Source organism: Nycticebus coucang, chromosome 18 (genome assembly GCF_027406575.1).
Source record: "Nycticebus coucang isolate mNycCou1 chromosome 18, mNycCou1.pri, whole genome shotgun sequence".
Taxonomy (NCBI): Eukaryota; Metazoa; Chordata; class Mammalia; order Primates; family Lorisidae; genus Nycticebus; species Nycticebus coucang.
The window spans coordinates 45,205,233-45,218,143 of NC_069797.1; the positions used below are offsets into that span (position 1 = coordinate 45,205,233).

General features: G+C 44.3%; 2 protein-coding genes and 1 pseudogene across 2 annotated transcripts; all 3 read right to left on the bottom strand.

The window, feature by feature from the left end:
• Positions 1-1,122: 1,122 nt before the first annotated feature.
• LOC128570855 (60S ribosomal protein L21-like) lies at positions 1,123-1,779 on the bottom strand (annotated as a pseudogene).
• A 2,231-nt stretch (positions 1,780-4,010) lies between these two features.
• Positions 4,011-4,649, bottom strand: LOC128570856 (39S ribosomal protein L42, mitochondrial-like). The gene has a single exon (XM_053570392.1). It carries the CDS (start codon positions 4,559-4,561, stop codon positions 4,133-4,135), a length of 429 nt encoding a protein of 142 aa, XP_053426367.1. The 5' UTR covers positions 4,562-4,649; the 3' UTR covers positions 4,011-4,132.
• A 3,437-nt stretch (positions 4,650-8,086) lies between these two features.
• On the bottom strand, positions 8,087-8,579 carry LOC128570857 (cytochrome c oxidase subunit 8A, mitochondrial-like). Its single transcript, XM_053570393.1, has one exon. It carries the CDS (start codon positions 8,528-8,530, stop codon positions 8,321-8,323), a length of 210 nt encoding a protein of 69 aa, XP_053426368.1. The 5' UTR covers positions 8,531-8,579; the 3' UTR covers positions 8,087-8,320.
• Between the last annotated feature and the right edge of the window lie 4,332 nt (positions 8,580-12,911).

The following is a 12,911-nucleotide window of genomic DNA, read 5'->3' on the forward strand; positions in this document are numbered from 1 at the left end:
CCCATGCAACTTATGTATTCTTCCAATCACTAGGTACCTCTTTAAATGCCTTAGCTAGAAAGGGCTTTTATTATGCTCAAAAGGGCCCAATTTAATTTTACTAAAAGGCATGTAGTAGATGTAATTGGGGGTAGCTTCCTGGCTTACAACTCTCCCAGTAGCCACATTTGTGGTGCTATTTTTTTACAATAGATTCAAACCCCAAGTCATGGAGGTAAGGCAAGTGACCCATGCAGGTCAATCATAATGCCTCATTCCCCTGGCATGTGACTGGTCCAAATTTTGGACACATGGCCCAGGCTGGGCTGATCAGCCTTTTTCCATGGCAAAACTGGAAGAGTCTACAGTGTCATCCAGCATGCTGTTGGCATTGCTATAGATAAACAAGTTAAGGGCAAGATTAAAGAAGGGAAGAATAAGACCACCAGGAAGAGAACAGCAGAAATAAGAGACTGACAATTGTTGAACCTGAACCTCTGGCTCCCGTTGTACCTGCATGGTTTGAGTATACGAGACAGTATTTTTTTTTTTTTCATTTTTACAGTAGCCTTTTATTTTATTTTTATTTATTTATTTATTTATTTTGAGATAGAGTCTCACTATGTTGCCCTTGGTAGAGTGCCATAGCATCACAGGTCACAGCAACCTCCAACTCTTGGGCTTAAGCAATTCTCTTGCCTCAGCCTCCCAAGTAGCTGGGACTACAGGTGCCCGCCACAATGCCCAGCTACTTTTTTGTTGCAGTTGTCATTGTTTAGCTGGCCCGGGCCGGGTTCAAATCCACCACCCTCGGTGCATGTAGCCAGCACCGTAACCACTGTACTACAGGCACTGAGCCAGTAGCCTTTTATTTTTAATACCTTTTATGCCATGAATTCATAGGGAAACATTTCCAGCAGCTCAGGGAGGCACCTTTCCATTGAGTGTGACAAAGCTTGCTATGCCTATTATTCCATGAATTCATGGGGAATGCGTTCTAGCGCCTTATGTTCCTGTTCCACTGGTTCTCCTGTGTGCTGTGCTGTCCACCTATTATGCATGAGTTCATGGGGAATCGGTTCCAGCACCTTATGTTCCTGTTCCATTAATTCTCTTGTTCTCCTGTGAGATGCTGTCCACCTATTATGCCATGAATTCCTAGGGAATGGGTTCCGGGAGCTCAGGCTCCTTCCTGTTGGTTCTCACAGAGAATGCTTCTCTGGGTGGAGCAGGCTGGTGCTTCAGTTGAACCCAGGTACCTTTCTCTTTGGCTTCCTTCTTTTTTTTTTTTTTTTAACAAAGAGAACGCCTTGGTAAGTTTATTTATTTATTTATTTATTTTGCAGTTTTGGGCCAGGGCTGGGTTTGATTCCACCACCTCTGGCATATGGGGCCGGCATCCTACTCCGTTGAGCCACAGGCACCGCTCTGGCTTCCTTCTTTTTCTGATCATTTTCCTTAACACTTTTCCTTTGGGAAGCTATCTAGTCTCTTCGAGTACTTAATATGCTCAATATGAACACTAATCCTCTTGGCAAGAATCTTGTCCTTAACTTGTTTGTTTATAGCAATGCCAACAGCATGCTGGATGACCCTGTAGACTCTTCCAGTTTTGCCATGGTGACACCTGTGTGGCATGCCTTTTTGGATAGTACCCATTCCCTTAATGTCTACAACATCACCTTTCCTGTAGATTCACATATTAGTGGCCAAAGGAACGACTTCATGTTTTCTAAAAGGCCCAGAGAACATGTATCGGGTGCCTCTCCTCTTTCCCTTTGTGTTTGTCATTTTGGTGAATTACTGGAGGATGGTGTCTCTGGCTGAAAGGAAGGGACCCCCCCCCCACTTTTCTTTATGCTTAAATTAGTTCAGTATGGCTTTCTGTCTTTTGCAATCAAAGAATCTTTCCAATACGTAAGCAGGTAGAAGCTTCCAGGCCTGGATTTCCCAGGAGTCTACACAGCCTATCTAGTAAAATAGTCACGAGTCCAAGGAAGCAGAACCACTACAAGTTATGGGATAAGGAGACCTTACACATTTGGGGTCAATTGCTCCTCATGGGGAAAATGTTTCTTTTTCTTTTTTCTTTTTTCTTTTTTTTTTGTAGAGACAGAGTCTCACTTTACCGCCTTCTGTAGAGTGCCATGATGTCACAGGACTCACAGCAGCCTCTAGCTCTTGGGCTTCTGTGATTCTCCTGCCTCAGCCTCCGGAGCAGCTGGGACTACAGGCGCCCGCCACAACACCCGGCTATTTTTTGTTGCAGTTCAGCCGGGGCTGGGTTCGAACCCGCCACCCTCAGTATATGCTGCCGGCGCCCTACTCACTGAGCCACAGGAGCCACCCAGGGGAAAAATGTTTCTTATACTCTTCCTGGTTCCTAACCTGTACAGCCCTCTTTATGCCTGGAGCCCTTGATCCTCCTCCCAAACCCAGCTCTGCCCCAATTTTTAGGACCGAATCTGATTTTAGGAAAGAAGATCAAGTTGGTTTAGCCTGATGTGTGGGGAAATAGCATGAAGTAACTTTGCTCTTGGGTCAACTTTGACTTCTTGCCCTGTCCTAGTCTCTGTTGATGGGTTTCTGCCTCACTCCTGGAGCCAAAAAGTGATGATCTGTTGAACGTTTGTGCCCAGCTTTCCAGGAAAGTCCCGACCTTGCTTTGCCCTTCCCAGGACCTCGCAGGTCCTTCCTCTGAACTCCAGCCAGGGGCAGTGGCAGCGATGCCAGCTGACATGCTTCCCCAACATCAGCTCCTGCAGGTCTGATTTCTGATTACAGCTGACGCATGACAAGCTTGAGCAGCACTTCTAAGCCATTTGAGTCCTTACATTGTTTGTATATGACTCTGGTTCTTCAGAATCAAAGGGCCATCTGCCTCTTGTGCATAGCCTCCCATCCCTTCTTAACCTCCTTCTCAACTTTCACTGAAGTTTAGTTCTCTCCTGAGATCTGTTTTTTGTTGGATTTTGAGACAGAGTCTCACTCTGAGACCCTAGATCAGTGATTCTCAACCTTCCGAATGCCGTGGCCCTTTAATACAGTTCCTGTGGGTCGCGACCCACAGGTTGAGAACTGCTGCCCTAGATATAGAGTGAGGTGGTGTCACAGCTCATAGCAGCCTCAAACTCCTGAGCTCAAGCGATCTTCCTGTCTCAGCCTCCTGAGTAGCTGGGACTACAGGCACCTGTCACAATGCCCGGCTAGATTTTCTATATTTAGCAGAGACAGGGTCTTGCTCTTTCTAAGACTGGTCTCCAACTTCTGATCTCAAGCAATCCACTCACTTTGGCCTCCCAGAGTGCTAGGATTACAGGCATGAGCACAGCCAAGAACTGTTTTTCTTTGTTGTTGTTCTTCGTTCGTTTTTCTTTCTTTTCTTTCTTTCTTTTTTTTTTTTTTTTTGCCATACTCAAGCAGTAGCTTCTTTAATGTTTTTGTTTTGTTTTATAGAGTACAAGTGATCCTGTTCATTCCCTTCAACCCCAGCATTGCTGACTGTGACATTCAGTTACGTTTTGTTTTCAGATTGACTTTCTCTTCAGTGTTTTGTTTTGCTTTTTTTTTTTTTTTTTTTTTTTAAGGCAGAGTTTCACTTTGTCGCCCTTGGTAGAGTGCCGTGGCATCATAGCTCACAGCAACCTCCAACTCTTGGGCTCAGGCGATTCTCTTGCCTCAGACTCCCAAGTAGACTATAGGTGCCCGCCACAGTGCCCGCTATTTTTTGTTGTTGTAGTTATTGTTTTTTAGCAGGCCCAGGCCGGGTTCAAACCCACCAGCTCCAGTGTATGTGCCCAGCACCCTAATCACTGAGCTATGGGCACCAAGCCAGCTATTTTTTTTTTTTTTTTTTAGAGACAGGGGTCTCTCTCTTGCTCTGGCTGGTCTCAAACCTGTGAGCTCAGGCAATCCACCATCCTTGGCCTCCCAGAGTGCTGGGATTACAGAAGTGAACCATTGCTCCCAGCTGACTTTCTCTTCAGTGTAATACCAATAAGCATCAGCTGACTTTCTTTTTTTTTTTTTTATACGAGAAGGCATTTTATTATTACTATTTTACTATATAACATATTAATGAATATACCACATTGCATTTTCTCAAATGCCATCTGAGGCACATCTTTCTTCGATTCCCTGGAAAACCTCAGTATCATCTGTCCTTTGGAGGATTCAGTTTCTTACGACGAGTGTGATACTGTCCACGAGGATACCAACGGTGCTTAGTAGTAAAGAACATTTTGCTAAGTTGTTCTATCATGGGTCCTTGTTCAAGGCGTTCACTTTTTTCTGCTAATCTGGTTTTCAGCACTTGATCATGTGTTTCTTCATTATTACACACAGGATCTGGTAGAGGAATAGGTTTTGTGTGTTCATATGGAATGTCCACAGAAGGATGGTAGCATACTATTGTCCTGCCATCAGATGTCAAAGCAAGCTCCACTTTGCAATTATAGTCATCTGGTAGAGAAGAATATGTAGATTTATGACAAACACAATATAAAGCTCCATTTTGGATTGGAAATAAATGTTTCAAGATACTTCTCTTTGATATCACCCATTTTACTGCTGCTCCAGCCATGGTGTATCAAGATACTTATGAAAAAAGATGTTTTGAAGAAACACTGCTTTTAAAATCTGCTTCTAGGAAAAATCAATTTTCATCCCTTGACAGCGCTTCACCGTGAGCCCGCCATCTTGTTTCAATCCATCAGCTGACTTTCTTTGCCAAAGGGGAAAAAACCCCAGTGTGGTCTTTGTTATTTTTGAATCACTGAAGGAAAGTTTCTGCATACTGAGCCATGACCAAAGAAACCACAAAATCATGGTGAGTTGGAATACTGGTCATTCACTCAACTAATCCCACGTGCTGAGGTGTTTGAGATGCTTGTCCTGGAAAAGTGTCATGGCTCTGTGGGGTCACTCAGAGGCATTTTAAATTGTGACTGAGGTGTCCAAGAATGCCAAGAGTGTTAATTTAATACCTAATCTATTGCCACCCTCTGTCTGCCTCCTGTTATACCACATGACTCTGATGCCTCCTAGTTTATTGTACAACTGCTTGTCATCAGCTGCCCTGCCCCCCCAGGCCCTGCATTCTGCCTGCTACAGGGGGCAGGCTCCCAGCACCCACAACAGTAGACTGCCTCCCCCAGTGGGTGTGCCAGGTACTGGGTTTCCATCCTTCCCAGTGTACCTGGTGCTCTAGACCAAGTTGGCGAGCATGACGGTCATTACCATTAACACACTGAGCACCAATGTAGTGACTCATGGAAATCATTTTATATACCTCTGCTTGCTCCAGGGAAATAGATCAAGCTAGGTCACAGATCAAAGGCATCTGGGAGATATGCTTGGCTTATTAAATCACCTCATAGAAGCCATGCTAAACTCTAACAAGTCAAGCCTGATTATTACTGACCACATTATAGCCGTCTAATTAGGCTTTAGGTCAAAGGTGTGACCCAGTGACACTTATAAGCGCTCTACAGTTCGTTGGACTCCCTGTGTAATTACTGTGCAGAGTACATTTAAGCCTGTTTCATAGAAGTTGCAGAAGTACGTTTTCAGATGATTACGGATTTTTTTATTTTTAGAGACAGAGTCTCACTTTGTCGCCCTTGGTAGAGTACCGTGGCATCACAGCTCAGAGCAACCTCCATCTCTTGGGCTTAGACAATTCTCTTGCCTCAGCCTCCCAAGTAACTGGGACTACAGGCACCTGCCATAATGCCCAGCTATTTTTTGTTGTAATTTGGCTGGGGCTGGGTTCGAACCCTCCACCCTTGGTAGATGGGGCTGGCGCCCTACTTACTGAGCCACAGGCACGGCCCATTAGATGATTACAGATTTTATAATCTTTTTCTCTTACACTATATATATATATATTTTTTTTTTTTTGAGACAGAGTCTTACTATGTCACCCTTGTTAGAGTGCCATGGTGTCACAGCTCATAGGAACCTCTGACTCTTAGGCTTAAGTGATTCACTTGCCTCAGCCTCCCAAGTAGCTGGGAATACAGGTGCCAGACACAATTCCCACCTATTTTTTGGTTGTGTTTGTCATTGTTCTTTGGCTGGCTGGGATAGAACTTGCCGGCTCGGGTGTATGTGGCTGGCACCCTAGCTGCTGAGTTACAGGCGCTGAGCCCTCTTACAATATATTTTTAATTTATTTAGTACTGAGTTCTTGCTCAGGAACTCACTGTCTCATTTTAATAGTTTTCCTTTGGTAAAATGTGATATATATATTTTTTTAATTCAATGAATATATATATATATTTTGTTGTTAGAGGCGGTGTCTCTCTGTTGCTTGGTCTGGCGTACAGTGGCATAATTACAGTTCACTGTAACCTTGAACTTCTGAGTTCAAGTGATCCTCCTTTCTCAGCCTCTTGAGTAGCTGAGACTACAGGTGTGGGCCATCATATCCAGTTAATTAAAAAAAAATCTTTTGTACAGTGTCTCACCATGTTGCCCAGGCTGGTCTTGAACTCCGGCTTCAAGAGATCCTCCCACATTGGCTTCCCAAAGTGCTGGGATTACAGGCAGGGGCCACTTGAGTCCAGCTTTATTCAATTAATGTTTTAACATTTAAATGATTCTGCCTACCACTAAGCATGTCATGAGACTTCTGATTTTGCACTGAGTTTGTGTACAGGTTTGGAAGAAGATAGAGGGGAAGGGCTTGGCCTGAAATTGAGTGGAATAAATATGATCTTTGGAAGAGAATCTCTGTTCTAAGATCATAACTGTGTTCATAACTGTGACAAGTTTCCTAAATGGAAAAAAAAAAAAAATCTGCTCTTTGAGATTGACCTGGACCAGGTTCTCCCTGTTTTAGTCCATTTTCTGTTGCTTACAGCAAAATAACCGAAACTGGGTGATCTATAATGAAACGAAATTTGTTCATTCCTTTCTCCCTTCCCTCCCTCTCTCCCTCCCTCCCCTTCTCTCTTTTTTCTCTCTTTCTTTCTCTCTCTGTCTTTCTTTCTTTCTTTTCTTTTGAGAAAGTTTTACTCTGTTGCCTTGGATAGAGTGCTGTGACCTCACAGCTCCCAGCAACCTCAAACTCTTGAGCTCAAGTGATCCTCTTGCCTCAGCTTCCCAAGTAGCTGGGACAACAGGTACCCACAACAACACCCAACTAATTTTTCTATTTTTAGTAGAGTTGGGGTCTTGCTTTTGCTCTGGCTGATCTCAAACTCCTGCATTCAATCTGCCCATTTCAGCCTCTCAGAGTACTAGGATTACAGGCATGAGCCACTGTGACTGGCTAGAAATTTATTTCTTATAGTTATGGAAGCTGAGAAGTCCCAAGTTGAGGGGTTGCATCTGTTGAAGGCCTTCTTGCTGATGGGGACTCTCTGAAGGGCATCATATAGCCAGGGCGCTGGCTAAGCATACCATCATGCTAGCTCAGGTCTCCCTTCTTCTTATAAAGCCCCCAGTTCCACTCTTATGATAACCCATTGATCCATTAACCCACCTGATGAATCCATTAACGAGAGCTAAGCCCTCATGACCCAGCCCCTCTTGAATGCACTGTCTCTCAGCACTGCCACCCTGGCTCCTCCTACCACTGTCTAGTCAGCCAAGGATCCCACCTCCAGAGATGTCTCACTAATTCCTTAGACACCCACTGTGACCAGTGTCCTTAACCTAGGCTTTGGTGACTCCACATTAACAAACACAACAGAGTTAGACATTAAGGAATATACAACTGTCACCTGGTTGGCACAGCACAATCCATATGCCCTACACATCTGTTTTCACAATGTACACTGTTTCAGGTCCCAAGAAATCACTTCTGTGCATTTCTAGCCTTATGCCCTTGAAACAGAATAGGGAATGAGTCAGAATGTTATGAATATTTGCAAGTTGTGTTGCTGCTAACATAGAACTAGATGCTGCTTCCTAGCATGGAGAGGGGAGGCACTTAATAAAAAGAGACAAATGAATTCACTGGTCAAATCCTTCCTCAGCACAAATGCAAAAGATTCTTGCATAACAAGGTATCATTTGTAAGTGATGTATGATTCTGATATTTGGAACAATTGCAAATGACAGCTAATATTTTGTAACATTAAATAATTCATATTATTCTTTTTTTTTTTTAAGGTTTAAATAGACTTTATTGTTACAAGGGGGAGCCCAATGAGCAGGGCCAAGATATGTGGTCCCAGGATGTCACGTGGAGATATCAAGAGGTCATGATTGCAGAAAAGGTAACTGGAATTGAACAACATGATCCAGGGGAAGCCTGCCAGGAATGCAGAAGACATGGTCAGGATAGGCTGGCCGGGCTGGTCAGTCACAGCGAAGGAGAGGACAGTTCCCTTCACTCCCGCTTCTTGTAGTTCTCCAGGTGTGACAGGACCCAGCCCGATGGCAGGAGGAAACACACGAAGCAGGAGGTGAGCCCAATGGCAATATCCATGGTCCCAAGCTGCTCCCGCGGCGGCTTCGAATGGACCCGGGTGCAGGGCGTCGGGAGCCGCCGGGCAGAGCCGGTGAGGCCCCGCAGCAGCAGAGGCGTCAGGACGGACATAACTGCACCGAGAGACCACGAACAGCAGCCAACCCCAACCCAAGGTCAGGAAGTCAAAATCTTTTTTTTTTTTTGTAGAGACAGAGTTTCACTTTATGGCCCTCGGTAGAGTGCCGTGGCATCACACGGCTCACAGCAACCTCCAACTCCTGGGCTTAAGCAATTCTCTTGCCTCAGCCTCCCGAGTAGCTGGGACTACAGACGCCTGCCACAACGCCCGGCTATTTTTTTGTTGCAGTTTTTGGCCAGGGCTGGGCCTGAGCCCGCCACCCTCGTCATAGGGGGCCGGCACCCTACTCACTGAGCCACAGGCGCCGCCCATATTATTCTTAAATTTGTGTATGGACAGGTCTAAAGGCAGCATTCATGAAGCATGATGTGGATTGGGAACTAGATGGACAGAGTGGCAACTGGATACACGTTTACAGAATTATGAATGTTTATACAAACTTTAATAAGACACAATTTAAATTCCAGAAATTTAAATATAATCCAACTTTATTGAACTGATTTTGAAAATGAGTATAAGTTATCTGGAGATCAAAAATACAGAAGGGAGGGCAGTGCCTGTGGCTCAGGGAGTAGGGCCCCAGCCCCATATACTGAGGGTGGTGGGTTCAAACCCGGCCCCCGCCAAACTGCAACAAAAAAAATAGCCAGGTTCTGTGGCGGGCGCCTGTAGTCCCAGCTACTTGGGAGGCTGAGGCAAGAGAATTGCCTAAGCCCAAGAGCTGGAGGTTGCTGTGAGCTGTGATGTCACAGCACTCTACCGAGGGTGACAAAGTGAGACTCTGTCTTAAAAAAAAATATATGGGCGGCGCCTGTGGCTCAGTCGGTAAGGCGCTGGCCCCATATACCGAGGGTGGCGGGTTCAAACCCGGCCCCGGCCAAACTGCAACCAAAAAATAGCCGGGCGTTGTGGTGGACGCCTGTAGTCCCAGCTACTCGGGAGACTGAGGCAAGAGAATCGCTTAAGCCCAGGAGTTAGAGGTTGCTGTGAGCTGTGTGAGGCCACGGCACTCTACCGAGGGCCATAAAGTGAGACTCTGTCTCTACAAAAAAAAAAAAAAAAAAAAAAAAAAATATATGAATACAGGGCGGTGCCTATGGCTCAGTCGGTAAGGCGCTGACCCCATATACTGAGGATTCAAACCCGGCCCTGGCCAAACTGCAACCAAAAAATAGCCGGGCGCTGTGGCGGGCACCTGTAGTCCCAGCTACTCGGGAGGCTGAGGCAAGAGAATCGCTTAAGCCCAGGAGTTGGAGGTTGCTGTGAGCTGTGTGAGGCCACGGCACTCTACCGAGGGCGATAAAGTGAGACTCTGTCTCTACAAAAAAAAAAAAAAAAAATACAGAAGGGAAGCTTAGAGGAGAAAAAACCTGAAAGAAAAGAGAATAGGAAGCAGTCTGCTTAAATTTCACTGGAAACAATGAAAGTGAACAGACTTCTTCAACATGACTCATAAAATTCACAGACAGGACTCTTACAAATTACTTAATAGAGATTTAATGACTAATCATTTGAAAGTGAACAAAAAATTTCTTCAAACTCATAATCTGAAAACAGATGAAACCCCTACAGCTTCATATTTTTCTCTAAATGAAGATTTAATCATTGATCAAAACAGTGAAAACAAAAAATAATTCTTTGTAACAAATTCATAATTCCTAAAGCCGAATGCAACTCTAGCATGTCCATAAAACATCTGAAGAAAATTATACTTATAAAAGCTGCAATTGAATGTGAAAATCAAAAACCTCTGGAGCTTTATTATGCTTATTGAATAGCGATTCTGAAAAAATGGCCAGCATATCTTCTGACAGCATAAATATGTTTCCAGCAAAATGCAATTCAATTTAAATTAATGATTACAGTTTTCCATTGCATGTACATGGTAGAAAATTTAGTATTTAATTTTATAGCTAAATTATTTTAGATGAAGAAAGAAATTGTAGAAATAGCTTTTTTTCTTTTTGAGACAGAGTCTCAAGCTGTTGCCCTGGGTAGAGTGCTATGGCATCATAGCTCACAGCAACCTCTAACTCGAGCTCAAGCAATCCTCTTGCCTCAGTTTTTCTATTTTTAGTAGAGACAGGGTCTCGCTTTTTGCTCAGACTGGTCTCAAACTCATGAGTTCAAGCAATCTATCCGCCTCAACCTCCCAGAATGCTAGGATTACAGGTGTGAGCCACCCTGCCTGGCCAGAAATAGCTTTTTTTTTTTTTTTTGTAGAGACAGAGTCTCACTTTATGGCCCTCGGTAGAGTGCCGAGGCCTCACACAGCTCACAGCAACCTCCAACTCCTGGGGCTTAAGTGATTCTCTTGCCTCAGCCTCCCGAGCAGCTGGGACTACAGGCACCTGCCACAACGCCCGGCTATTTTTTGGTTGCAGTTTGGCCAGGGCCGGGTCTGAACCCGCCACCCTTGGTATATGGGGCCGGCGCCTTACCGACTGAGCCACAGGCGCCGCCCCCAGAAATAGCTTTTTAAAATATGTTTCTGGCTGTTTACATGGATGGAGCTGGAACATATTCTTCTTATTTATTTATTTATTTGCAGTTTTTGGCTGGGGCTGGGTTTGAACCCACCACCTCCGGCATATGGGACTGGCACCCTACCCCTTTGAGCCATAGGCGCAGCCCCTGGAACACAGTCTTCTTAGTAAAGTATCTCAAGAATGGAAGAAAAAGTATCCAATGTATTCAGCCCTACTATGAAATTAATTTATAGCTTTCATATGAAAGCTATAACCCAATTACAACCTAAAAATATGGGGAAAGGGGAAAGGGAGGGGAGGGAAGCGGGGAGGATGGGCGGAGGGAGTGTAATTGGTGGGACCCCACCTACGGTGCATCTTACAAAGGTACATGTGAAACTTACTAAATGTAGAATATAAATGTCTTAACACAATAACTAAGAAAATGCCAGGAAGGCTATGTTAACCAGTGTGATGAAAATATGTCAAATGGTATATAAAATATGAAACAATGAAAGTGAACAGACTTCTTCAACATGACGTGTTGAAACCAGTGTGATGAAAATGTCACATGGTATATAAAACCAGTGTATGGTGCCCCATGATTGCATTAATGTACACAGCTATGATTTAATAATAAAAATAATAATAAAAAAATATGTTTTGGGGTGGCACCTGTGGCTTAGTGAGTAGGGCGCCAGCCCCATATACCAAGGGTGGCAGGTTCGAACCTGACCCCGGCCAAAACTGCAACAAAACATAGCCGGCCATTGTGGTGGGTGCCTGTGGTCCCAGCTACTCGGGAGGCTGAGGCAAGAGAATCGCCTAAGACCAAGAGTTGGAGGTTGCTGTGAACTATGATTTCACAGCTCTCTACCAATGGCGATATAGTGAGACTCTGTCTCTAAAAAAAAAATTTATGTTTTTATATACAAACTGCAAAGCATTTTGTTACTATGACAGAGTTTTGGAACCAATCTTCAAGATCAGCTTTGGCCAGTTAAGGTGTTTGTGTCTGGCCAGGTGTGGAGGTTCACACCTGTAATCCCAGCACTTTAGGTAAGCCAAGGAGAAGGGTCATTACCAGTCTGGGTAATGTAGCAAGACACAACTGCACTTCTACCAAAAAACAAAAAAAAAACAAAATTTTTTTTTTTTTTTTTTTTTTTGGCCGGGGCTGGGTTTGAACCCGCCACCTCCGGCATATGGGACCGGCACCCTACTCCTTGAGCCACAGGCGCCGACCAAAAACAAAAATTTTTTTACATCAAGATTTTTAGATTAAAAAAAAATTTTTTTAGGGGTGGGGCCTTGGTGTGTGCCACACCTTCTGGGGGCAAGACATGATTGCAAGAGGGACTTTACCTAACAAATGCAATCAGTGTAACCTGGCATATTGTACCCTCAATGAATCCCCAACAATAAAAAAATAAATAAAATTAAAAAAAAAAATGGAAAAAAAAATTTTTTTTGGTAGAAGTGTGTTTGTATCTTCTACATTACCCAGGCTGGTAGCAATCCTCCTTGGCTTACCTACATCAAAAAAAAAAAAATTGGGGTGGCACCTGTGGCTCAAAGGGGTGGGGCGCCAGTCCCATATGCCGGAGGTGGTGGGTTCAAGCCTAGCTTCGGCCAAAAACCACAAAACAAACTATATATATATATATTTTTTTTTTTTTTTTTTTTTGAGACAGAGTTTCACTTTGTTGCCCTCAGTAAAGTGCTGTGGCCTCATAACTCACAGCAACCTCAAACTCTTGGGCTCAAGCGATTCTCTTGCCTCAGCCTCCCTAGTAGCTGAGACTACAGGTGGCAGACACAAGGACTGGCTATTTTTAGAGATGAGGTCTCGCTCTGGATCAGGCTGGTCTCGAACCTGTGAGCTCAGGTAATCCACCCGCCT

What these genes read in the sequence shown, in the direction of transcription:
- LOC128570857 (XM_053570393.1), bottom strand. Translation starts at nt 8,530, where the DNA reads ATGTCCGTCCTGACGCCTCTGCTGCTGCGGGGCCTCACCGGCTCTGCC.
- LOC128570856 (XM_053570392.1), bottom strand. Translation starts at nt 4,561, where the DNA reads ATGGCTGGAGCAGCAGTAAAATGGGTGATATCAAAGAGAAGTATCTTG.